The sequence below is a fragment of the Grampus griseus genome (genome assembly GCF_964374135.1).
Source record: "Grampus griseus genome assembly, chromosome: 7".
Taxonomy (NCBI): domain Eukaryota; kingdom Metazoa; phylum Chordata; class Mammalia; order Artiodactyla; family Delphinidae; genus Grampus; species Grampus griseus.
The window spans coordinates 2,025,957-2,053,098 of record NC_139001.1 but is presented as its reverse complement, the minus strand read 5'-3'; the positions used below and the strand labels follow the sequence as shown (position 1 = coordinate 2,053,098).

The 27,142-nt window shown below is 57.9% G+C and overlaps 1 protein-coding gene across 3 annotated transcripts in view; it reads right to left on the bottom strand.

Annotated features, from left to right (window-relative positions):
• Positions 1-2,514: 2,514 nt before the first annotated feature.
• Positions 2,515-27,142, bottom strand: part of HDAC4 (histone deacetylase 4) — a 241,325-nt gene continuing 216,697 nt past the window's right edge. For all 3 annotated transcript variants that reach the window (XM_082658828.1, XM_082658829.1, XM_082658830.1), the window contains 5 exons: positions 18,653-18,771; positions 17,112-17,245; positions 6,899-6,983; positions 5,790-5,931; positions 2,515-5,086 (listed from right to left, as the gene is read on the bottom strand). In XM_082658828.1, the coding sequence (XP_082514954.1) occupies positions 5,047-5,086; positions 5,790-5,931; positions 6,899-6,983; positions 17,112-17,245; positions 18,653-18,771 (520 nt within the window). In that variant the 3' untranslated portion in view covers positions 2,515-5,046. The remainder of the gene's footprint in view (positions 5,087-5,789; positions 5,932-6,898; positions 6,984-17,111; positions 17,246-18,652; positions 18,772-27,142) is intronic.

The following is a 27,142-nucleotide window of genomic DNA, read 5'->3' as shown; positions in this document are numbered from 1 at the left end:
CCCCCATTATTAGTCACTGGACGTGGGGGCCTGGGAAGGGGTGTGACCATTGGGGAAGTATGGTGGTCACCTGGGGGTGGCAGTGTTGCTGGGGGCCGTGTTTGCTGACTCACGGCCTCAGGGAGAGAGTGCCCGGCTGTGGGGAGGCCGGGCCTCTGGTCCCTTCCCTTCAGCCTCGTTCACCTACGCGGTCATTTCCAGACCAGGATTTTGGGAGAAAATAGTGCAAGGACTTGAATTATTGGACATTTAAGTGAAGACACTCCTGTAGGCCATCTGTACGGGTGGAGGGTGACAGGGCTGCAGATGGGCTGGGTCCTAGGAGCCACCCCCCGGGGTCCCCGGCACAGAGTCAGCGAGGATGAGAGCACACGGCAGAAACCACAGGTGGGAGGGAAAGTAATGCTTTTTATTTACACCACAAGAGTGACAAGTCGTATGATGAGGTACAAACACTGGACTCCGGGTGAAGTGGAGTCGGCCGTCAGGGGAGGACACCTCAGTCGGTGAAAATCCACCCACAGAGAAGGAAACAAGGATGAGAAAACCAAGAACAAAACCTCCAACTCCACTGAGCAAAGGAAAGAACCACTGGGAGGTCCAGACGATCAGAGAACTGATTAAGTTACAGATGAGACGGGTCTCTGCTACCAGCGCGGCGCCTGCATTAGCGCGAACAGGCGTCGGGTGGGACAGGAAGTCGTCACCACTGCGTTTTCCACGACACCGTGAGGAGCTCTTGGGTGAATAGGGCCAACCCCCTCCTGTAGACATAGGGTGACATGCTTGTCACTCTCGTAAATTGGAAAATAGCGCCTCCACTGTGGAGCACACACACCAAAACAACAACAAAAACAAACAGAAACTGTCTGCTTTCTTTTTCCTTCAACAGGAGGCTTTTAATCATGTCAAAGACAGAGTGAGCTGAGCTGGGAAAGCTCTGCTTCGTTACAAGGAAGAAATGGTTTCCTCTCGATGCAAAGTACGATTTGAAACCACAGTGCAGCACAGTTCACGACTGCTGAGTTTAAAGTGAAATCTTAGCCATACGTGATCTAAAAGTCAGGAAAAGTCGGCACAGCTGTGCGGAAACGGCCGCTGGGGCCTCGGGTTCCCCAGCAGAACCGACGGCCACCAGGGCTGGGGGTCGGGGGGCGGCGCTCGCCTTGCCCTGAGCAAGGAGAGAAGGGAAGAAACCAAACAGAACAAATCCCTCTAAATCAACCCGAGGGAGACAGGCAGTTCACTTTGAATTCTGCGTAGTTTCCCTAAAACACTGTTTCCACATAAATACAATAAACTCTATTATTGGTATGTCACAAGTGCTAGATAAACTTTTTTCTTAATATGACAAATGTTTAAGTAGTCCTTTTTATTTTTCTTACATTAAAAAGTACAATTTCTTAAGAATAAGTTCAATAAGATGCAAACGTTCCCCCCTCCCTCACTCTCCTTCAAGGTTTTGTTTCGTTTTACAGAAAAATTCCCATCTTTTGTGTCTGCAAATGTCATGGGAGGGGAACAAAAAGGCATTTCTCTTCTTCCCCAAGCTGCCGCGTTTGGCGTGCAAAATCCATATACGATATAAAGACATGCCGCTCGTAACAGCCCATGCAACCTCGGTGTAGGAAACTTAAAAAAATATATTCATATGTATTTATATATATATTTATATATGTATCAATACCCATAAAACACGTGGGCCAAAAGTCTACAAAAAGAAGAATGGAATGAACGCATGGCTGTGACCAGGAGAGAAGGAATGTTCTGATCGAAAATTAAAAACAAGGAATTCCATTGCAATGCTGCAAAAATCAGACCAGTACAAAACGGTCCTTCCTCTGGAAACAAACTTTGAAAAGAAGTAAAGAAAAACCCAAACACTTTGACAAAGTGGCCCTTCAGAACCGGAGGGGCGGCCAGTCCCAGGGGCTCGGACGGCCGCCTGCTGGTGGGGCTTGGGCACCGCGTGGCGCAGCTGGAAGGCCCAAAGGCAGGGTGACACCACGAGTCCCGGGGCATCACGGGGTTTCCCGCAAAGGGATATAAAGTGCTCACTTGCTGACCCCCGGCCAGTGCCCCCAAGGCCTCTGCAAAGGAACAAAAAGGCCAGAGGTCCAGGGACCACAGAGGGAAGGTGTGAGGGGCCCTCCCTGAGGCGGTGGGCCTGCGGGCACCCCAGGTGGGCCCTCCGCCATCTGCCCTGGACGGCTGGCCGTCGAGAAGGGCTGTGTCTTTAAAGAAAAGAAAAGGCTACACGGTACTGCTTTAAGCACGCCTGTGAAGCTGGAGTGAGCTGACAAATGACAACGTTCCCCCTACCGGGCCTTCCGCAGAGGAAGTCTCTGTTGAATGAGATTAGAAGTAAATCCCCCCAAAGATAACTTGGCCACCAGGGTCCGTGTTACCCACCACCTGTAAAGAATGCCAGATGAGGTGTTCCTCCCCAGGAGCCACGGCTGGCGGGAAGTGGGCAGGCAGCGGAGGGGGGGTGGGGTGGGGGGATCCCCGCAGTAAAAGGGGGCCGAGAAGGCCAGAAAAGCCAGCCGGCTGGGCCCTGCCACCGCTGTGGCCGCTGGGTGGATCCAGCTGCCCGCACACTCCAGCACCCCCTGCCAGCTTGGGCCTCAGGGCAAAAGGCCAGGAGGGGAGAGAACATCAGACGTGTCCCAAGGCCTTCCTGTCCCGCTCTCCACCACCATCCCAAGTCTGACCAACAGCAGCCGGTGGTGACCAAGCCAGTCCAAGGAGCTGGATTCTCTTGGTCCAAGTCCGGCTGCGTCAGAGTCTCTTTCAGAAGCTACCCTGTAAACGTTGCCAAACTTGAGACTTGGCTGGGGGCCCCCGGCTGCGGGCAAGCTGTTCTGCACTCCCTCGACTCAGAACCTGACGGACACTTTGGAATGACACTTGGTGGCTTCAGGTGCTGGAAAATAAGTTACCAGTGAAAAGTGACTTTCAGTTACTGTCAAAAGAGAAAAAGAGCAAAGGCTGGCTGTCCCGGTCAGGAGTCTGCCGTCCCTGCGGGCCCAGGCTCCCTGCAGCCACAGGCTCCGAGCTCCAGGCCTCCCGGCCGGGGCCCTACCATGCGGCTGCAGCAGAAGAACCCAGAGAGGGTGCCGGGCCCCCCAGCCCCACACGTTGCGGACATGCTTACAAGGTCTTTGGAAAAGTGAAATGAAAATTCTATCCTGACCATGTGGTCAGAGAAGTTTAAACAAAAGCTTTGAGAATGCTGACGGCCCATGGTGTCTGGCAAGCCCCCCCAAGTCAGCGCTGCGATGACTCCCGCCCCCTCCCGGGCCCACAACGCGCAGACGGCAAGAAGGGCCCTGCACTCTATGTCCAGCTGAGGGCGGGGCCAGGGGGGCAGACCTCAGACCCTGTGGCACATTTGGTGCTCACTCTGAAAATAAACTCTGTGCTCACTGTACAAAAATAAACAGAATGAAAATAAGAAAGAAAGAAAACACCTTCCAAAGTTAAAAAAAATGTACAAGCAAAAATTCAGAAAGGAAGAAGTTCAGATGTTATTACCATTCAGAAAACCGCTAAATGGTGAGAAAAAATGTAAAATTCACAAAACAATGCTTATTCAGGATCTTTTTGTGAAAAATTCATACAAAATCAACAGCAAATTTATATTCTTTGCTATAAAAACTCATTAGGTACACATGTGCATGGAGGCTTGGAGTGGGAAGGGGCTGGGTCAGAAAATAATTAAAATGAAAGTACAATCTTGCAGGGTAGTTGCCCCGTGGCGAATGTGTGACTGAAAGCTCTCCAATCTGGAGTTCAGAAATACGTGAGCTTCAAACTAGATCCCTTTCCATAAGCACCTTGATAGCTAATTCACAAGTCGTTCATTCGCCAGGGACCTTTACAATTTGCATTTATTATATATATATACTTTTTCTATAAATGCATTATAAATATTTTATCAAGATTTCATAAGAATCAAGTTTCTTAGCTTGGAATACATTGGAATATATATTATACATATATATATTTATTTATACCTAAAATTTAAGCAATACTTCATGCTACTTGCTTTTAATAAAAAGCATTCCGATCGTAACACTGAAAGTGTGCCTAGGACATGCTTCACAACCAAATGGAGATGCTCAATTGTTATATGATGTACGAGAAAAGAACACTTTGGATTCATTTAAAATTTGTTGGACTTCAAAACCCCCAACAGTATTTGCCACTTTTTTGGAACTACCTCCATTTTTCAACAGCAATAAAGTGAAACAGGGTGGCAGGACCTCAGCCCTCCGGAGCTGCTGGCCACGGCCGGGCTGCTCGCGGAGGGCCCGGCCAGCACGCACCGGCCTCTGGTCCCACCGGCCACAGGGAACTGTCCCACCGACTCCTGCTGTTTATTTTTTCTTAAGGCATTGTTCCTCAGACTTCAGAAAACCCAGCCACAAAAATCCATCAGAGCAATAAAAAGAAAGGCACAAACGCGCGTCTTCCACCGGCTTTGAGAAACCGAAGCCAGCTCCCGCGGGCTCACGTTTCTGTCTCGTCCAGTTTCTCTCCTTAAACGCTCGCCCACTCTGTGCCCCACCCCACTGTGCACCGCGGTGTTCGGAGGCCGGCCAGGGCCATGGCGACTTTCTCTTCAAAAGAAATAAGCTACAGGATGAGTTGAGTGGTTTACACGGAGACTGTGGAATTGTGGGAATCACCAAACCGTAAGCACCAGTTTTAATCAAGTTTGCTTTGTGTCGTGAGAGCTTTGATTTCCATTTTCTTTTTCTCGTGTCGGCTAGATCAGCAGCTCTGCCCCGAGCCACCACAGGCTTCCTTCCTCTGCGGCTTCCCTGGGGAGCCCAGAGCGCCTGTTTCCGCGTGTCCCTGTGTCCGCGCGTCCCGGCGTCTGTCCGGGTCCTGGCAGGCAGAGGGCCGCCCGCTGCCGCCGGCCCCGCCGCACCTGCGGGCTCGGAGAAGCCGTGGCAGGACGCAGGGCGACAGCAACTTTTCTCGGCGGAGCTTCAAGACGGAGACAAACGAACAAGAGAACCGCAGCCTCGGGCGCACCTACAGGGGGGGCTCCTCTTCCATGGGCTCCTCGTCGGGCCTGTGGGGCAGCCCCGGGGAGGGGGAGGGGGAGGGGGGAGGGGGAAGGGAGGGGGAAGGGAGGGGGAGGGGAGGGGGAAGGGAGGGGGAAGGGAGGGGGAGGGGAGGGGAGGGGGAGGGGGAGGGGGGAGGGGGAGGGGGGAGGGGAGGGGGAGGGGAGAGGGGGAGGGGGAGGGGGAGGGGGGAGGGGGAGGGGGAGGGGGGAGGGGGAGGGGGAAGGGGGAGGGGGAGGGGAGGGGGAGGGGGAGGGGAGGGGGAGGGGGAGGGGGAGGGTGAGGGGAGGGGGAGGGGGAAGGGGAGGGGAGGGGAGGGGGAGGGGAGGGGAGGGGAGGGGTGCAGGTGCATGGCAGCGGAGGAGAGAAGAGCAGACCGTGCGTGGGCGGAGATCCCCACCCATGAGGGCTGCTGCCACCCCGCTGCCCCGCCCTCGACTCCCAGCTACCCCTGCCACGGTAAGTGTTCTGGGTCCAGACGCCCTTCGAGTGTTTCTGAGGGTCTTGCGCTCTGGAGAGAGGTGGCCATGCCGTCCGGTCCTGGACTAGGGTGGGGACACCTGCCCGCCCTCCCTCCTTCCCTCCCGGCCCTGCTGAGCTTGGCAGGGCCTACGGGGAGAAACCACGTGCATCTGATGGCGCCCAGGAGCAAAGACCTGGGGGGTCCGCAGACCACGTCAGCGCTCACGACAGGGCGGTGCCCACGCTCACCTCTTCTCGGGGGCCTTCACGCCCACAGACAGCGAGGCCATGGCAGTGACAGTCTCGGCCTCTTCGTTCTCGCACTTCTGGGCCTCAACCAGAGAGTAGCCGGCGGTGGAGGCGAGCCTCTGCAGGGAGCGCCAGTACTGGCCTGCGGGAGGGCACGGTTACTCGCTTACGGGGCCGGCCAGCAGCCTCCGCGCCGAGGGGCTCAAGCAGAACCCGTCACTCTCTCCAGAGACGGAAGCCAGGGAATCACCTGGTTACAAACCCACAGAGGCTGGGGCTCTTCGGAAAAGCTTCTGCGTGGCCCGCAGACCCAAGCCCTCCAGAGGCAGCACGTCTGGGATGGGGGCGGCCTCCCAGGAGGGCCCCTCCCTCGGGGTGCCGTGGGGCACTTCCCAACTCCCACCTGGAGCCACCGAGATGACGGGGGCGGGGGCGCAGTGCTGCGAGGGCCGGGGGGTCCAGGCAGCCTCTCCCCCCATCGGGGAGGCTGGGGGGGAATGACCCCGAGGCCCGGAGCTTGAGGCCGCAGCAGGGAAACCCTGGCTTCCACCCACTCACACGGACAGTCTTATGACTGGGTCACCCTGAAGACCCAGGACAAGCAGCTGTGTGATGCGGGCAGGGCAGGAGTCCCTGCTGTGCGCCGGCCTCCTGGGCCCCCAGGCCGGCTGGGAAGGGGGCTGCACCCGGGGCTGGGTCTCTGCAGGCTGAGCGTCTCTGAGCTATGGGGTGGGATCCTCTGGTCCAGGGGTAGGGGCCAGACCCGAGGACACAGGCTCACACGCAAGGCCCAGCCCTGCCAGCTGGGGACCCAGAGCAAGTGACCCCACAGACTCCTTGAGCCTCGGTTCTTTCACCCCCTAAAGCAGAGCCGATGACGTGACTGTAGCAGGTTGTGGGGAAATGAATGGGGGTAAAACGAAGAGTCTCTGCCAGCTCGTTGCCTTCTAGCTGAACGCAAGTCCCTGTCATGTCGGCCTGGGGGAGCAGCTGGCAGTGAGACAGACAGAAGGCCACGGGTGGGAGATGGGGCCACGGAGTCCTCCCTCCTCCCTTGGGTCTCTCCCCCAGGAGGGTCTCCCAGCTGAGCACCGGACCAGGCCACTTACTGTGGATTTCAATGACCTTCTCCATCGACCGGACAGCGTTCGCATTGGGTCTCTGCTGTAAAACCTTTTCTGGGAGAGGATCAAGCTGGAGAAAAAAAGAAGAATACATACTGAATTAATATCAGTATAATCCCCGTGTGTGTTAAGATGGGATGTCCAGAGTCAGCGTCTTTCTGAAGTGTACTTGCTACTGAGCAAACAAAACAGCTTTAAGAAGCCAAATGTGGTTTTGGCATTTCTTACGGAAATTTTTTACAAGACTAGATTTATTTTCCTTAAGGTATTTTTCTTAGGAGGCTATCAGGTATATTTGTGGGTTCCTCTGTGAGCAGAACGACGGATGGTGTCCACAAGTGCCTGGTACAGAAAGGCAGCAACTTGGCCTCCACTGTTGATACCACAGCATAACATCAGGGGAGGCATCATTACTTTTTGGAAATATCAGTTTCAAATCCCCTATAAATAAGGGTTTTACTAAGAGTGCTTGAATATCCCCCATTCAGGGTTTCCTTCCAGTAATGGGGAAAAAGGTAAGCGGAAGGGAGCGCGCAGCACCTCAGCGAGGGAACCTGTGCTCTGCGTTCCTCCGCAAGTCCCGCAGCAGATGTTGTCAGAAGGCACGCACGCGCCCGCCCGTCAGCAGCCACAGAACCGCCCAAAACGTGGGATGAAATAGCTCACAAATACGGGAACAGTGTAAACAACCAGACAAGCCTACAGAACTGGGGGAGACCTGCTGGGTTCTGGGACAAAGCTGGGAAAGCCCGGGGAGGTCAGATAACGGGGGACAGGTCCTGGGTTGTGCACGCCTGGCCGTGATGGCCACCGCCCCGCCAAGGATGAGTGGACAGAGCGGGCGCGCACGGACCACAGGTCCCACCAGTGCTCGAGGGACACGTGTATCCCCAAGCCAGGCCGCCAGTTAGCACTGCCAGTTCACTTCTAGGAAGCATGGATTCCCAATCACAAAAATCACAAGACACACAAGTAAGTGAGCATGAACTTGGGTCAGGAAGAACAGACAAGGTCTCTAATACCTCTCTCCAATAAAAGGAACCAGGCTTCTTGGAGAAATGGCTTGCTCCAGGGCTGGGGCGGGGAAGATGCAGGATGAGCCTGGAGCACCCTGAATGCAGAGGGTAGGGAAGGACCCGCTCAAAGACAAAACAGCGGGCGTGTCAAAGGGACACACGCGGGGCCAAGGGGGAAATGAAGTACGTACAGGTATTGAATTATATCTCAGAATGTAAAATTAATATCCACTAGTCCATACTGGCGTGATAAGTGACTGAGTAAACAAATAAACAGTGAGAAGAGATGGATCTTCCTTAAGAGGGATTCCAAATAACTTATGTGCACACCCTGTCTCTGCGAGGTGGAGCCTGCCACCTGCCACCCTGCCCCCCCGTCCTAGCTGAGCTGTGTGATGTCCATCGAAGAGTCCACGTGGGAAGAGGAAACACGGAAGCTCGCTGCAGACGCCTGACCAGCACACTCTAACTCAGCGCCCACGTCAGCTCCAGCGGAGGTGAACCACATGGACGGCACCACGTGGATGGGAAGGGCGCCCGACCACGGGGTCTTCCTCCTCCAGCCCCTTGTTCCAGTCCAGTCACGAGGGAGAGAATCAGACATTCTACAAAACACCTGGCCAGCCTGCCTCCAAACAGAGGCCAGCCTGCCTCCAAGAATAACAGAAGATTGAGAAAGTGTCATGGCCCAGAGGGGACTAAGGAGAAGGACCCTGAAACAGAAAAAGGGGAAAATGAGTGAAAGCTTCCTCCGTCCTGGAGCTCACTCAACGGCAATGTGCCAGGGTTGGTTTCTCAGCTGTGAGAAACGCCCCATGCTGAGTACGACCGCAATAACAGAGGGAATTATTTGCGGGTCTGCAGGGACACGTGTGCGGCCCTGCAACTTTCCTGTAAATCTGAAAGTATCCCCAAGTGGAAATTTTTTTAAAAAAATGAAGATTTAGATCCTCCAAGACTTTAATTATTGAAATGATCAGCTTTAAACTATAAAGTAAGCATGTTTAATATATTAAAAATAAAAATAAGATACTACTGAATGGTGAAAGGACCAGAGATCACTGAAACTGAAACGGAATATTTGAGAGAAAGCCAAATGGAACTTCTAGAAATGAAAACATAATTTCCTAGAAATTAGGAACACAGTGAGACGAGCTGGAGAGCAAACTGGTAACCTGGAAGCAACAGCTGAAGAAATGAGCCTGAACGGGGCCCAGAGACAAGGGACAGAGGAGGTCAGTGTCCCCACGAGACTGGGGGGTGGGTAACGGACGGTGCCGACGGCCGAGGATTTTCCGTGACTAATAGAGGCATCATCCTCAGTTGCACGTAAAACACAGACGGTTGGACAGGACGTGACACATGACAATGGAATCCAGCCTTACGCTATTTGCCAAAGGACATACCTGGGACACTGGAAGAAGGCTAAAAACCACACATCAGGCACACCCGATAAAGAGGGGCCGGTGCAGCACCTTACGTGTTTGGTACAACACACTTCAGGACAAAAACCATAACCGGACACAAAGAAGGTCACTACACGATGATAAAAATTTCAACTCATCAAAAGGATACAATGATTTAAAATTTGTATATATTTAGTAAAACTGCTTTCAAATGTATGAAGTGAAAGTGGACAGAACTAAAAGGAGAGACGGATAAACGTACCATCCTAGTAGGAGATTTTGACACGTCCTTCTCAGATCACGCAGACAAGCGGACAACAATCAATAGGGAAAACCAAAACATGAACAGCACAGTTAGCAAGGGTGGTTTCGTGGGAATAAATGGAACACTCTGTAAAGCAGACGGGGGACGGAATGTTCTCACATTTAACGGATGTGGAAGCGTCCACACAGACTGACCACGTACTAGCCCGTGAAGCACGTCTCCACAAAGGATGCCTGCCACCCAGACCACCTCTTCTTAGCACAGTGCCATCTGTTAGATACTGAAAACAAAAAGAGAGTCACGAGCCCTCTGGCTGGACATTGTAAACACACCCATCGTGGGTCAAAGAAGAAATCATAACAGAAATTATGAAATGCATAGAAATAAGAAGTAATGAAAATGCCACACACGACGGTGTGTGAGATGCGGCTAAACACGGTGCTGGGGGACATTTAGAACTTCAAGGTACATATTGGAAAGCAAGACTGAGAACTAAGAACTGAATTTAAGAAATGAGCACCAGAGCAGAACAGCCCCAGAGAAAGAAGGTAAGAAAATGCACAGAATGGGGCAGAAATACATTTTGGAAGAAAAGAAGGTACTGTAGCTGGAAGGTGATTCTTCGAAATGACTAATTCAATCGACAAGCTCTGGCAGGGCGGATCAAGAACACGAAAGAGGGCCACAAATAACACACTAGGATAAGAAGCACCACAACTACAGGAATAGCAGAGATGAAAGACAGTGAGAGAACAATATTAATTCTGCCAAAAATTCTGAAAACGTGGCTGATGTGGAAAAACTTCCCGGTAAAATGTAGCCTTCCAAAGTTAATTCAAGAAGGGACCAAAAATGACGAGATCGGCCACTTAGAAGTTTCATCCACAGGGGACCCGGAGCCCGGGAGAGCCCTCCCAGTCAAGGGACAGAGTATTCTGATCCTGCACTCACTCTTCCAGAGAAGAGAGAAAGAGGGGACTCCCAACCTCCACGCGTCCACCTGCCCATCCATCCCCCCATCCCTCCCTCCCTCCATCCAATTCCTCCCCCCAAGAATAAATTGGAAAAAGATGGTCTAATAGAAAAATGGGCAAAAGACACAAAGAGAAAGGCTGGGTGGTCAAGAGACACGTGAAAAGGTGCTTGGCCTCCAGGGCACGAGGACGCGATCCTCTACCACAGCTGGTGCCGTGCCGCCCTGCAGACTGGCAGGGATCAAACGTGAGACACCGTGTCGCTGAGGGTCGTCCCCCACTGCTGAGGGCCCGCAGGACAAAGACCCTGATGCCACCTCGTAAACGTGGGACTCACCCCTCCCTCCACCAGGATCTGCCTCAGAGATGCAGCTGCCCTCCTGTCCCAGGAGACTGCACGGGCGTGACTCTCAGACGACCCGGTGAGTCCGGGGCCAGAGATTCAGCAATGGAGCCTCCTGCTGTGCCCACTGCCGGGCAGCCCCGTGACGACGGGAGTGTCCCCGAGTGCCCTGGCCACCTGAGGCTGAGGGTGATGAGGGGCAGAGCCCAGGCCCCTCACGGGCACGGAGCTGGAGCAGAAAACACACCTTTTAGGTTTGGGGTCCTCACTGCAGCATAACTTGCTGTGTCCTGACTGTTATGGCCCAACTCTAAGAGTCTGCTAGAATTTTAGTTTTATCACTTTTAAGAAAAAACAATTCTTTAAAAAGTAACTCATTCCCAAAATCACCTATCACTTCGAGGCAGAGGGGTGTGTCAGAGCGTGGCACCAGGAATTTTCTCACATTTAAACCCAGGTCCTGCTGTTCCCCGTCCCGGGCGGGGGGGATCCCCACGGCTCATGTCCCCAGCAGAACCCACACGCGGCTGGCGGCTGGCCCTCCTCCCAGCACCCTCTGCCACGGTCACGTCCAGCGAGCACCTCGAGCCCACGTCTGCCCCCTCGCATTTCCACGGCGGCCCCTTGTCTCCAGCCGGCCCCGGGGCTTCGCACGCTCCCAGCCTTGACTTACAGCAAAACGTCCGGGAAGCGGGGAGAATTCACATCTCAAAATATCAAAATCCCCTGCTGCCTGGGATTTTATTCTTTCATTTAATAGATATTACTGAGCAGCCCCGTAAGAACCAACAGGGAACAAAACAGACAAACCTCCCCCTGGCCTCACAGAGTGTCTTTCTAGTGGGAAACACAGAGCAGGGTCCCGGGTCTGCGGGGCGGGCGGGGGTGGGTGGCGATGCTCATGCAGGGGCCCGAGTGGAGACGGCAGGGAAGGGGTGGGGAGAGGAGGTCAGGCGCGCTGAGCGGGGTGGGGGCCGCAGAGTGACGCGGAGCAGAGCGGTGGGCAGCTTGCGGGGAGATCTGAAGGACAGAGAGGCGTCCAGCAGCCCCAGGTGGAGAGCAAACAGGTGGCCGCAGCCCTGCTCGGCCAGAAGGAGCTGGTGGGAAGTCTGGTCCAGGCCGCGTGAGCTCAGAGAGCTGGGCCGTGTGCCCTCGCACGCCCGCCTTTGTCTGGAAGGCGCCAAGCTGGGGAACCTTCGAGGGCCTCCCCTGGGAGAGAAGAGGGGGCCAGCTGTGGACAACGTCGTGTCCCGAGCGACAGACAGGGAGCCCTCAGCCGCCCTGTGGCACGTGTACCTCGTGTGTTGGACGTCAGAACCAAACTGGAAAGGAGGCGTATCCTAAGCTCAACCTTTAAGAAGCCGGCCTCGGGGGAGGTGGGCGAGAAAACACTCGGGGGAACGTCCGAGCTCCAGGGCGAGAAAGCCCTGCACCCTTGGATCGGTCTGGGGCTGCGCTGGTCGTAGCAGGTGTGGAGGTGGCTTCCTGCTCTGTAGTCTACGAGGGCCCACGCCGCAAGTGGGAAGAGTCACGAGGTTACAGCACCAAAGAAAACAGTCCTTAGGATATCCCGGAGGAAGCTAGGCCAGAGTTTGTGTTTTTCAGAATACACAGAACTCCACTTTGCTGGGAGTATCTGGGCCGGCCAGGAAACTGTGAGATGATGTAGGCCCAGGCCCCTGTCCTCAGGTGCACACGCCCCATCGCCCCCTCAGAGCCCCTCGGGGCAGCCACACAGCCGCCGTCCCAGCCCAGCAGTAACCTTCCCGCATCTCACAGCCCCGCTCCAGGTTCAGGCCCCCGGCCACTCCAGCAGGTGCCCCTGCCCTCCTTTCTTCTTAAGGAGACAGAAGATGTCTAGCAGGGCCCCCTGTAGCTCTCCAGCTGACCCACACCCACTGCCCGCAGGCCGGCTCTGCTGACCTGCTCTCCTCTGTGTCCGCGGACCCTCCGGACAGACGCACCTGCAAACTCTCTCCCACGTGAGAGTCAGAGCAGACGGGACCTGTGGGCCGTCCCTACCTGCGCGCCCGCATCTCCCCTCCTCTCTGTGGCCGTTTCCGCGGTCTCACCAGGGCTGTTGCCCAAGGTCCGTTTCCGGTCCTCCTCTTCCGCCCCAGTCCTCTGCCCTCAGCCTCAGTCCCAGCCTTCCTGCTGGCTCCCCTCGGGAGCGGCCGGGGGCCCCGCCTGCTCACTCCCTGTGGCTTCAGTGACCGCCAGCTGCCCACCAGCCCGAGCTCTCCCGTGGGCACTCAGGAAGCACAGCGCCAGCCGGGGCCCAGCGGTGACAGCCTCCCCCTAGAGGCGCCCGCCTTGGGGTTCCCGCAGGGCTGGGAGGTGGGTGCGGTGCCCGTCTGCCGGTTCAGGCTTCACGGCCTCGGCACTTTTAACTGCATCTGGTGACACTGCCAGACTCGGCAATTATCTGGGACCAGTCGGCATCATGTTCTCACAGCCCTTCTAGTGAAAACGCAAAGGCTTATGGACCTGGTCAGGTTGGTTCTCAACACAGTGTTTAAACAGCAAAAATAAACCATAAGGGTCTAAAGGTCGTGACTCCTTTCAATAAGAGGTGGAAGGACTGAGACTCAGCGGACAGTGGAGGGCATGCGCCCAGGACGACATCCCCAGGGCTCGGGAGGCAGGTTCAGGCCCCTCCCCCCAGCTCCTCTGTCCCTGCAGGGGGGCTGCGGTGAGGCAGGCACCCCTCCCGGTGGGGGGGGCCCTCGCCTGCAGAGGGCGCAGGGCAGCTTCTCAAGGGGCGAGCGCCCGTCCTGTGGGAGAGGCGGGGGAGCCAACCAGGGGACAGGCGGCCCACACCCCCGATGCAGCGCAGGCTCTGGCCGGGAAACTCGACTGGCGTGGTGGGTGGCCTGCTCCGCCGTCACGCTCCGGGGAAGCCGCTGGGTGCCACGGCCGACTTAGTCTAGTGACCAAATGTTCACGACACTTTCCGAGATGTGTCAGCCCTGCCCCCATAGCTGAGGGGGTCACAGGCCCGGGTTCCCTCCCCCACTGCAGAGAACATCCTCTGTGTCCTTGCACTGACCTCCGGCCAGCCCACTGCTGGCCCGAGGTCTGTCTCATTGGTATTTTTGTCACTGCTGAAATCCTCTTGAAAGAGGACAAGGCATTAAAAAAAAAACAAAACAACCACAAGGGCCAAGCACTGTGAACACAGGAGTTTCCTGATGCCCGAGCCCCATAGTGAGAGCCCGGCCGTCAGCGCTGGACAAGTGGGGACACGGGCCGGAGCTCAGCGGCCCTGGGAGTTGCCCTGCTGCTGGGTCGGGCAGTCAGCGCCTCATCCCTATTCCCCGTGACCGTGATGGCCAGCCCCCTGTGGGCACGGCTCCCTCGACTTTTAAGGACAGGGGCTCGGGCCCAGCTTCTGAACATTGGTGAGCTCGGGTCTGGGAGACTAGGTGGAGGCGGCTCACTGCCCTCACCTGGGCCACGAACCTGGGCCATGCACCTGGGCCCATGCACCCCGCAGGCGGCCACTGGGTGAGGTGTGCGCCAGTGAGCTGGAGCGAATGAGGGAGGAGAAGCCTGGCGGGCTGGAGGCGGACCATGGGCTCCGCGGCCCCCGTCTCACATACGCAGCTACTGCTGTCGCCCTCCGCACCCTCACAGAGCATGACGACGTGACAAAGGAGAGACATTCCTGCGTGAAAGCCTCTTCCCCAAGGCTGTGGGTCACCTGGCCCCCCGTGACCTTCTCCACTGATCATGAACTTGGGCTGAATGAAAGGGTGGCATTTATCCCTGAAAAGCCACACGATTAAACAGAGAACTGGCCCCAAAGAAACCTTCCCTTGGGGGTGACATGTAATGGCAGAAGTGACTACCCACCTGCCCAGGGCCCCTCCCTGGGCTCTGCCCAGCGGGCTCCCCGCAGGTCTGCACGCACCACGCACTTTGAGTAAGTGACATTTCACTGTCACTGTCACCGAGGGTTGCAAATGGCTTGAAGCTCAAACTGTCCAACACAGTGACTCTGGGAGCAAGGCCGACCTTCAGCCCCAGCCCCGCAGGGGCCCCTCTGCTGTCCCCCCGTGGGCGGCCGGCTCCGGGGGCGGCGCGCCCAGCACAAGCCGCCGTCCGCAGCTGGCTGCCCCGTCATCAGCATCATCAAAGGCCGCGGGGCAGAGGGGTGAAGCGCCGTCCAACTTCCCGGCATTAAAAAGATTTTTAAGAGACCTTGATAAAACTAGCGCGTCCTGCTTTTTGATGTGTTTCAGTAAAAGAACACTTTCTTGCTAGAAGTGCAGGAACAGGCCTAGTTGAAAGCCGGGTTCTCTATTGTTATTATAAAATAACTGGCTCTAAAAATCAAAAGGCTTCAGGATGGTTTGAATATATAAACCAGCTGCCTCCTACTGGTAAAATTTACGGGGGACATTGCTTTAAACGACGAGAGGGAAGGTGAAAAGCCGTGGACGCTTTGGGAAGCAAACGGGTATTTGCTGGGGAATATTCACGCGTGTGGCTAACCAGCCGACCGGGAAGGAGAGATGCCACCAGGACCTTGGATCCAGGACCTGTGACTTAGATTAAAATGAACACCATCCATGACACACAAAGGCTGTCAGGGGAAAACGGAGCCATCCCGGGTGCCCGCCCACCGGAGCCCACTGCCCACACCCCCGTTGCCAGCCAGTGGCCTGTCCTAGTGGACGGCCAGGGAGCCCGTGAGCTCCGGCCCGTGTCCCCACTTGTCCAGCGCTGATGGCCGGGCTCTCACTATGGGGCTCGGGCATCAGGAAACTCCTGTGTTCACAGTGCTTGGATCTTGTGGTTGTTTGTTTGTTTGTTGTTTTAATGCCTTGTCCTCTTTCATCATGAGCCCAGGCTGTGGACAGCCACGGGCAGGTGGCCGCACAGGCAGTGCCTCACAGGGAGCCGGGCCTGCGACTCTGGCTGCGGGTCCTACTCTCGGCCTCCGTGCCGGGGGTCCAGCCCTCCCCATCCGCCCCTGAGCTCGGCCATCGGCGGTGCTGTTCCAGAAAGCACACACCCGTCCTACGGCTGGACTCGGCCACCCCCACTGGGCACCAGGTAACCCTGACCCTGCTGGGAGAACGTCCTTGCGCTTTGCAAACCTGGAGAAGCCCCGCTTCGCCTGATGGGGTGAGGGAGGTGAGTCCCAGGGGTGGCACGAGAGCAGGGCTCACAGCTGTCTCTGGGTGTCCCCGCTTGGGCCCGGAGCCCCCCACGAGGCCCTCTGTGTCTGGAGAGCTTGGGCCCCGGGCACCTCCCTGCTGCAGGCTGGGCCGGTGACCCAGGGCACTTGGCCCGCGCTGCCCAAACACCAGCGGCTCTCTCCTTGGACCTTCATGGTGACACCACAGCACGCAGCAAGAGAAAGCCACGCCGTGGGCGGGCGGGAACCTCCCAGGCTCCTTTGATGGGGTCAGGAGGTTGGTATATGACCCCACGTCCAAAGGCCATGGATGGATTTAAAGTTTCAGGAAGAGCACATTTCTGAAATTCAAGGTGGGACCTACAAATCAGGCCCGTCACGAACTTCAGGTTCCCAGCAGCAACCCCGGCAGCACCTCGCCCGCCCTGTCCCGTCTGCCCGCGGCTGGGAGGCTTCCTCCACCAGGAGTACCGGTGGGCGTGAGAAGCCCCGGCTGGACCGCACGGCGCTCTGGGCTGGAATGCTCCCAGTGGCCCGCCCCCCCTCGAACCCTGAGAAGTGCTCCCTCCTGGTCCAGACCCGACCCCCTGAGCCCGGGCCGTCAGGCCACAGTGCCGAGCCCAGCCCTGGGCGTCTCCCGAGGGTCAGAGCAGCAGGAGAGCCACAGTGAATCGGGGCCCCAGGCCCCGGCCCCCGAGATGGCGTGGTGACTCCTCCCCCAGAACTTGCCTTAGAACGCCCCAGAGACCCGTCCGTCCACGAGCAGGACACCAGTGAAGGCGTTCTCCCCGTAACCCACACGTGAAGCTGAGTGCCTTTGAAAGGCAGATCCTGAACCGTCTTCCCAAGAGAAATGGGCTCTGCCTTTGAAACGGGTCCTGTCTTTCTCCCCACCTCCTTCCGGCCACAACTGGATGGCCTGGTCAGGCGTGTGACAGTCCTCCTAGGTGTGGGCGGCAGAGAGCGCGAACACCGCGGGGACAGCTGAGCAGAGCAGCCCCGGCCCTGAGCTGCGTGGGCCCCGAGCCGCCGTCTCCTGTTCTCCTACCTCGTTTCCCAGCAAAGCAGAGACGCAGGCTTCTGAGGCGTCGCAAATGGCTGTGAGGTCGTGGCCCCCCTCCAGCGCCAGAATGATCCGGCCGCCAGCCAAGCCCATCAGCTGCTTCGTCAGGTACCCGAAACCTGCAAGGGAAACGGGATCCAAGTCGAGGGCAAGGCCGGGCCGTGGCGCTGACACCTGGCAGTGGATCAAAGCGTCCAGGAGTGCATCACATCACGCTGCAGAGACCCAGGGGCTGGCACACGGAGACACCTGATAGAAGCCAGGCCGGACTGTAATCCATTCATTGAAGAATTTGGGTTCGGGATTCTTTCTGATCTCCTTGGGAATAGGAATTACGATTTCGGAGCTTTGATTTCACGATGCCGCAAACCATCCCGTTTGGGGGCGGGGAGGACCCCGGGGGGAGCCCCTCCTCTCTCTCCTGCTGGAACCGCGGAGGCCAGGAGGCAAGAGCAGAGCAGGCAGCTGCTAGGCACAGCCACGTCCACCCCGGAGCCCGAGGGCTTCTGGGCAGCCGACGTGCCAGCACATGCGTGTGAGTGAGCACCAGCTCTCACATCAGCACCACGTGTGCCCCTCCAGGGCTCTCGTACATCCGTGTCTGGGACACCTGGCTTTCATCGATAGCCGCAGTCCTTCCACCGCACCCACGTCATCCTCCCCCGGCAGAAAACGCCCGATGGGTAACGATGTTACCACCCTCGGCCAGAACAGTCTGACGTTTACTAGGGAGCCAGGGAGAACGAGGCTGCGGGACTAGCCCCGTCACAGGCTGGCCGGCGGCAGAGCGGGCCCGACGTCGGGCTCTGCTCCCTGGTACTTCTGCCCTCGGCCCGGTCACCTCGTCAGCCCCTCGCCCCCCCACCCCCGGGCGGTGGACTCCGAGAGGCTGCCCTTTGTTTCCGTCGTTCTCCTCCACGGACCCACGCTCTCCCCTTGCTGGGTGAGGGACAGGCTCTCCTTCACCATCTGCACTGACGGCCAGCACAGGGCCCCCCGGGCCTCGCGTGAGTCACCAGCGCTGCGTCTAGGAGTCCCGTAAGAGCCCCAGGCACCTGGACCACTGCGACCCCCGGGGGGCCGGCAGGGGCGGAGCTTCCATTTCTTCACAATTTGCTGTGACGGAGCAGAAGCAGAGGCCCGGCTACGCCCGTCTTCCCGGGTTTGAGGGTCTCCCTTCCCACCCCCCCCCACCCCACGTGGGAGGACAGGTCTCTCAGGAGCGCTGTGGACCCGGCCGCCGGCTGACAGCGCCAGCACGCGGGCCCCGCACTGGCGGGCTGTACAACCTCACGCCAGCACGACCTCTGGGCAGAGCCCCCCGCGGCGGCTTCCCGGTCTACGTGGGCTGTTCACTCCGCGTTCTGTGGGGGCGCCGGCGTCGTGCTTTTGGTGAGATGTAACATGGAGTTTCCTTCCGCTGCCACTAAAGAGGAAGCCTGGCGTGCCCAGCGCCTCTGACGTCTGATCCCCAAAACACCAGCACCCCCGCCCCATGCTCTTGGTCACCCGCAAACCCGACTTACATTTGGCGGAGAGGTTGTAGCCTCCGAGGGGCGTGGGGTGGCCCTCCACGGCGTCGAAGCCCGACGACACCAGCACCACATCTGGGGCAAACTCATTGGCGATCGGCATGACCACAGTTCTGCGAAGGGCGGGAGGAGGTGACACAGCGTCAGCCGAGGACGCAGCTGGGGAGGGGACTGGACGCCACCAAGGCCAGCCGTCAGGGCCTCGAGGTCACCGCCCAGCACCGGGGACGCAGGGCTGCGTGGCTGAGCGGGGGCTCTCCTTCCACTGCCCCCTCCCCCCCACCAGGCCACACCGCGGCTACGGACGACTGACCAAAGACCCACTGCTCGTGGGCCAGGGGGACGTGTTAGGCTAATTAAAAGAAATCTAACACAGAATCGCTAAAGGGAAAACCGACGACCAAACTTAAGAGCACGGACCGATTAGAAATCTAAACACAGAGCAGCTCAGTGGTCACGTTACATTCGGGAAACAAGCGGAAGGGTCTACCTGAAAGGCGGGGCGAAAGCGTTGTTAACACGATGCCCCGGCGCCCCCAGCTCGCAGCCTAACTGCACCGGCTCGTTCTGTAAATCACGCTTTGGCTGAGACTGGAGAGACCCACGGCAAGTCAAGCGCTCGTGTCCGTGCCCTGAGCCGGCTTCACTGCGTCTGGAAAGCCATCCCTGACTTCCCGTCTCCTTCCTGCCCCATGCGGGTGGGGTGGGCAGATCACGGCACGGGGCCGGGGCTCCAGGGCAGGCCAAGCAGGGGCCACGTGGCTGCCGGCGCTGGCAGCCTCTGTCGACTCGGCCCCCCCATCCCTGGCCGGAGGAGCCTGGGCGTCGCACTGCGTGTGGGAAAGCCCTGCCTGCTGCCCTGAGCCACTGCACAGAGGCGCCGCCCTCGCCCCGCAGCCTCCCCGGCACGTGAGCCCAGCTCGTCACCTCTGAGGCCCCCTCCCACCCCAGGTCTTCAGAGGCCCGCGTGGGAGCGCGTCAGCGCACTGGGCACGGCTGGCGGTCCCGCCACGTGCTGAACTCCAGAGAGCGCCACGGCCACAGGGTGCAAGGCGGCCCGTGAAAGCTCCCACGGGTTCTTGTTCAGCTTTTACTGAAGGGTGAGGCTGCCACTTACGCTGGCAAAGTCAACCCCAGAAGACAACTTTGACCGAAGAAACAAAATGCTCAAGAGACTGACTGTTTCTCCATCCAGGAGGTATTCTGAATGCAACCCTGTTGAGGAATTGCTCTGATTTCAGGTGGTGGAAGGGCCGAGAGCCCCAGAGAGCCACACACAGGTGAAAACCCAGCCGTCCTTCTCTGCAGGATCTGTGGTGCGGAGCCAGGACGCCCCGGCCCGGCTCCAGGGACCATGCACCACCTGGCGCTGGGAGACCCCAGGGGTGCCTCCCAGGGAGCGTCTGTCCTGCGGTGGGTCAGGCGCTGGTCGAGTCTCTGCCATGAAGACCCGCGCCGACCACACGCCTGGCACTTTGCCCACCAAGAAACCCACCTCCGGAAGCAGGGAGCCACGGCCCAGGTGGGCCTTTCGACATCTCCCTGCTTTTATTTTTCTTTCTTCTGAGGCTGCACCCAGTTCAGTTCCCTCCGGAACTGTCTCTGCACAGCCGATAAAAGCAGCTTCAAAGGACCCAGGCTCTGTGCCTCAGGGACCACACCCCGCTTTGGGGGCCCAGGGACACGGCGTGTGACTCTAGACCAGGGGCTGGAAAGCGTTCCTGCCAAGAGCTAGAGAGTATTTCCGTCTTTGGGCCACGTGGTCTCAACACCACCCTTGTCACGGGCAAGCAGCCTCACATGATGCGTGAGCACATCGCCGTGGCTGTGTTCCAATAAAACTTTACTTAAAAAACACATGCTGGGTGGTTGAGAGTCCGCCTGCCGATGCAGGGGACACGGGTTCGTGCCCCGGTCCGGGAAGATCCCACATGCCGCAGGGCGGCTGGGCCCGTGAGCCATGGCCGCTGAGCCTGTGCTCCGCAACGGGAGAGGCCACAACAGTGAGAGGCCCGCGTACTGCAAAAACAAAAACCACATGCTGGGACTCGGCCCATGGGCCGCAGTTTGCCAACCTCGCTCCAGACTCCTGTCATTACAACTCTGGTAAAGTTCTACCACGCATGACAACAGCCCCAGCTTTTAATGTTTCTCTGTGCCACTGGGACGCTGTCACAAACGTTCCCAGAATCTGTAAACACAAAGTAGAGAAGAGCGCCGTCTTTTAAACACAGCATCTGGGTCAGAGCAGGCCTGGAGTACGTGTTAGCAATCCTGCCACGGGGCCGGAAGTGGGGAAATTCCTGGTCCAGGCAGGGAGGAGGGAGAGAATGCCTCGGGGATCCAGGAAGAACTGTCCTCTTTCATCTCCACGCCCAGCAGATGTGGTCTGTCTTCCCAAAGGTACAGGCCACCGTGAGGGCCTGGCGGGGCTCCTCCACAAGGACCTCCATCATTCCAGGGAGGCTGGTTTTCAATTATTTTAACGAAATTCTTGTCACATAAACTTTGTCTTCAGGCCAGAGGCCAGTTTCAGCCGTGGTCTCGGTATGGATTTTAAAGCCAAGACCATTTTTCAGTGAAAACCGCAGACATCTCAATGCAGACACCAGCTCATTCACCAAGAGCTCCGGCAGCCGTTTTGAAGCAAGTTCACGTTGGGGGGGCTTTAGATCTCTGCTTTGAAGTATCGCTGAGCTATTGCATTTCTAATCCCCCCACAAAATTAAAAAAACAGCCCTGTTAGAATCATCATTAAAGGAAGTTAATACCAAGAGGGTCTCTGGTGTCTGTGCTTGGTGTGTGGCTTCACCCCAAAGCCAATCATAACGAATTGTAAAGCGCAGTTGATCCCATGTGTGAGTGTGTGGTAGGGTGTGTGTGTGTGTGTGTGTGTGCGTGCAGGGTGGCAGGTGTGGGTACATCGTCAGGCACGAGTGTAAGCAGCTGAGACAGCTGATGTACGTGTACACACATACTCACTGCCTTTTCCTGATTTGGGACCCTCTAGGTTGTAATCCCAAACACTTGCTGAAGTAAGAAAATCTGAAATGGTGCTGTATGCCAGGCGTGTGCCGAGTGGGTCGCCAGCACTGACTTTCAGTGAGCCCTGAGCCCCGACAAATGTCACCTCCCCTCGACGGGACTTGGCCTCCTTGCAGGTGAGAAGAGGGCTGACGGCGGCCCTCCGGACAATCCCACCGGCCTGCCTTCTAAACCCTGCAGCACCGCCCCACCCAGGACCCTCGTGCCGGAGGGAAGCTGAAAGCGCACCACCAATTACTAGGCTCTGCAGAAGAAATGGGAAACTGGCCTTACATTTTATTTCTAGAATGACATTCTAAGGGACAGCTTAGCCTGAAAATAATAAGATGTGAGTATTTGCTGGAGGTCTTCTCTCAAACCACTGCTTTAAGGTGAGTGTGTCCATGGGGTCCCCTGTGGCCTTCTGCAGGGCAACCGAGGGCAGAGAGGGGTGGGCTGGGAGCTTCCCCGGGTAGCAGACCACTGATCGTCCGCTCACAAGGAGGCGAATGCGCCAACCCCCGAGAGAAGAGGTGGCCGGGTGCAGCCCTCCGAGTGGGAAAGCGGGGAGGAGATGGTTGTAGGGACGAGCAGCGTGTGTCCCAGAGCCTCTGCACCCCTGGGGCTCATGCCGGGGGTGGAGCTCAGGTGGGCAGAGCCGTGCAACCCACATGTGCAGCTGCCCGTCGCCCTCCTGAGGCCTCCTCTGGGCCCAATCCTGGGGCCTCTGCTCCGGACACCACACTGTGCCCGCCCCTCTGTCCTTAGCTCGCCGGCCGGGCCACACCTGCGGCCACGTTGCCACGGGGAAAAGCTGGGCTGGGCGTCCGCTGAGGGGCAGGCTGGGCAATGGGGCGGATGTCTCTGACGAGCCAGTTCCCTCTCCGGGAAGGTGGCAGTGCCAGGTGGTGCTATGGGGCGCTTACAGCTCCCAGAATCGTTTCTTACAAGCCACCCTATAACCTCAGGTGATCAGATTATGGGGCGTACCAACGTGCCGTCTCCAAAACTCACAGTGGAATCTAAACGCAAGAGCTGATTCAATAATCTGCTTCAACTTATAGAAAGAAAGGAACTTTCGATTCATCCCCCAACCAGGGCCCTGCACAAAACCCACCGCACCTGTGGTCCGCACGCACTGGGGGCACAGCCTGGCGTGGCCAGCGGGCCGAGGCGCCGTCTTTGGGGGCTGTGCTCACCCACGCCGGGGCCTCCGCCGGAGCCGGGGTTCAGGCCGGGTCGCTGCCCCTGGGTTCCTGCTGCCCCTCCAAGTGCCCCGGAGGCATGGTCCACACACACTGGCCCCTGGAAGCTTCACCCACACAGGCCTCCTCCCTCACTGCCGTGCTTTTGGCTGGTCTCGCAGTTAAGCATCCCCAGCCGGGAGAGCGCCCGTGAGCTGGAAGCACCAGGCAGAGGCTACCAGCTGTGGCTTTACAGGAGGCTGTGGCCTGGGTGGTGCCTGACAACACCGTTGCAGTAATCACAGCATTCTGATCGTTGAGAACTTCCTTTTGTTGTACGTTGCGCAGGTTCTTGCTTTGAGGGCCACGGCGAGGGCAGGTGCGTTCCCTCTGGGATCTGGGATCTCCGCACACCTGCACGGTGGGCGTGGCCTCTGAGCCTCCCTGCTTTGGGGTCCCCCGCGTCCCTTCAAGACCCCTCTCCACCAGGACCGCCCGGCGAGTGTCCGGAGCACCTGCTCGTCCAGCAGCTGAACTCTGCTGCGAGTCAGAATCAGAACAAAGACGGTGATGACGGAAACTCAGCGGCCCCGGCCTGGCCGTCCGGACGTCGGGACAGAGCTGGACCTGGCGGGCAGGCTGAAACCCGTCCACAGTGGACGCCGTCCCGCTCCTGCCCCTCTAGGCCCGGCCGCCCTTGCCCGCGGCCCCCCTCCCACTCCGGAGCTGCTGCCCCACAGGCCGCGGGTCTCCTCGCACTTGGCTCGCCCCGCCTCCACCTGCTGAGGTGGGGACGCTCCTCCCCCTGCCCCTGCAGCCTCCTGGAAGGGGGGGTCGGTGCATGCCTACTCCAGACCCTAACGTACCCTTGCCCCCACCCGCCCCTGCACTCCAGGTCCCTCCCGTCACCCCCCAGGAGGCCCCGTGCCCGCCCAGCCTCCCACCACCGCCAGGCACCATCCTCGGGCCTTCACACAGGTGGCACGGAGGCTCTCAGAGCACGCAGCCCCCCCCACTGCTCCCTTAGTCCCCCAGCACTCGGCACCCCTTCCCTTTGCGTGCCCCGGGAACGAATGCCAGAGGCGGTGAGCCTGCCGAGGGGCCTGTGACCCACCCAGCCTGAGGAGCGGGGTCTCTGCAGGGCCAGGCGGGACCTCGACGGGGGGCGGCCCACCAGGCACCTCCCGGACCTCTCCCGCCGCCCCACGGGGATGCTCACCTGCCCGCCTGCACCCCCAGCTCCTGTTCCCCAACCAGGTGCTCGGAACCGCAGTCTTCGCTGTCTCTTCTCCCCACAACACTTTCGCTCCCGCACCCAGCACATTCTGTCCCCGCCCCATCCCCCCCCAAGGCTGTCCTTCCTGGGGTGCCAGTGGTCGCCCAGCTGCCACACTGGGAACACGTTCCGGCTTTCTGCGTGAAAATCTGCTAAGGCTGAGGGTCCCGAGCCCCACCTGGAGCCCGCTCCTCCTGGCGTGCCCACCCTCCTCCCACGCCAGTGCCCTGAGACCTTGCTGGACCCCCCGCCCTACTCCCCGTCCCGGCCAGGTGCCCTCAACCTTCCTGGGCTTGCCTAGGCAACCCAGCGTGGTCCCCCGACTCCCAGGACCGAGCCTGTCACCGAGCTGCTGCGAGACTGCTGGTGACCGTGCTGGCCAGGCCCTCGAAGGCTCCAGAACCGTCGGGGTCAGACAGGCGGGTTCCACCGTCAGGCCTGCTCCTGCGGGCACGTCACCCTCCCCGACACCCCATGCCGGCTCTTCCTCCGGGGCCTGGCTGGGAAGCTCCCTCACCTGCGGGCAGGTGTGAGTCCCCCTCCATCATCACATGCTCGCCTCACCTGCTCGGGGCCCTGCCACCCACGAGGACGGTACCGTGTGTGCCCCCTTTTATGCAAGTACAGTGACGGCTTGCTGAACACAGGATTGCAAAACTCTGAGTTTTTAGCTAATATTTTTTTGCTTCTAAAATCACTGCAGAATGTCCTCAGACAAACTCTCTACATAGGAAAAGACGTGGATGCCCTTAAAGAGATATAGAATCGCCTCTAGCAGTTTTCAAGTCAATATCTTCACAGCAGCAAGCGCTGGGCCCTCGGGGCACAACATTTCTGGAACAGATGCGCCATCGTGAATGCAGCCAGCGCCACCAAACTGTACGCTCGCACGTGGTTCAAACAGTATGTTTTATATATATTTTAGCACAACAGAAAAAACCTGTTAAAAAACCCAAAACACACCTTACGCAAGAAACAAAAGAGCCTCGACCTTCGTGCCAGGCTGGAAAGGTCAGGGTAAGTGAAATGAACCTGCCCAGCTGCTCAGTTTAAAGGCAACTCGCACTCACTAAGAGATTAAAGCTTCCACTCTCGAATATCCAGCTTCACCGCCATCTCTGATAACCTTTATGATATCGCATTTAAACCCAAACTACGACCTAAGAGCACGAACAATCCCAGCTCCATCTCTGCACTGCCGGGCGGCAGGTAAGTGAGGGGTTAAGAAAAGTGCATCATTATCTCCTGGCCCGGAGGCCTCAGCCCTGCTCAGCAAACTTCAAAGCCGCTGGCCTGGCTGGTTTGAATTAAGGTTCCCTTTTCTCCTACAAGTCTCCAAGCCCAGGAGAAAGTGCGGCTGCCTCTGGATTTCATTAGGGGCAATTTTCTTATCTCTTCTTCATCTCGGGCTTGATCTCCTGAAATGCAACGAGGCAGGCGTGGGTCTGAGCACAAGGTGCTGCCTCGAAAGCATGAAGGCACGCATGGCCTGGGGCCCCCGGGGAGCGGGGCAGAAGGAGGGAAAACGGATCCTGACCCTCCTTCCCCCATCCGATCGATGCCCAGGGAACCATAAATCGTAAACTTCAAAGTGCTACTTTACATTAAAATCAATAAAAAAAAAATCCTGAAACAATCTTCCTTTTCAAAGAGGCTATCTGAGCTTTACAAAGTTCATTCGATAGGGCGTCATCGTGTACATGCCTGGCAGAAGACTAAAACGGAATGTCAACAGAGACTCAGAGTGAAAGGTCCATCTCAAAGCTGGCGGGGTGGCGGGGTGGGGGGACCTCCAGGACCCGCCTCGCCTGCCCGCTGGGCCGGGTGCGGGCCTTTCCACCCCGATCAGAGTGCCCAGGGCACACTGAGACAGGCCCTGGGAGCCGATCCAGTCGGAACCTGGCCTGAAGGAAGACAGAACCACCGTTTTTATCGCTTTAATCCACAGTTTAAAGAAAGCCCCTCCTTCTCTGCCTTCACCAGAATTCAGCGACACTGGGTCCCCCGAGGCCCCAGAGTTCACTCGGGCTCTATCTATGCCTCTTACACGGAGTCCAGACCCTTTACCTCTAAGGAAGCCCCCTAAGAGGGCCGGTTCTCCTGGGGGAGGTGACAACGTGCTGGTGGTCGGAGGGCATCTCAGGACAGGCAGGGACAACCCCGGCCAGTGATGGTGGGTTCAGATTTCCTAAAGCTGATACTTAACTATGTACATGAGCAGCTTTCAGATGTGGTATCCGTTTGGGGGAGTCCTTCTCCCCTAAATAAGGGAGGGCAAATGTCAACATTACATTACGTCTGATCAAGAGGAAGAACAAACAACAAAATTAAACCACTGAGATCAGAGGAAAAAGTGGTCCAGGCGATGACCGGGGCAGGCCTTCTACGGAGGTGATGGACTCCCATTTGCACAGACCAGTTTCATCGTCGAGCCGTTATTTCTATGAACTAAGCGGTTGGGGAAGAGGCCTCATGTCGGCCGAGCCACCCTTGGGGCCAGGCCTTTGCCTCACCAGACCCGGACACCCACCCGGAGGCCGGGGACCAGGACCCAGTTTCCAGATGAGGGAAGCAGACGCTGCGAGGGGTCACGTGACCCATGACCTCTGCTGCCCCCCGTGCCCCAGCACGAGGCAGGGTCCTCGGCCAAACTTTTACGGGTGTGTCCTCTGCTGGAATCTCACCCGCCAGACACGACACACTTGTGCTTACACGCACACGTGCACACGCACCCACAGACACACACACACAACACAGGCGCACACGTGTCCACACAGAGGCGTGGGCATCACACATACACACACCACACACGCCTGCATGCAGGAAAGGAAGAGCACGTAGTCAAAGAGAAAAGGGAGAAAAGTCCTCTGGAAGCTTCATGGGATTCCAACGCCCGGTGCAGACACGGTGCTTTTAACAAAGACTGAAGGTCTGTCGGCTTCACCACCAAACAGAGCTCCCCTCCTCCCGAGGGGCCCTGGGACCCGCACTTGGGCAGGT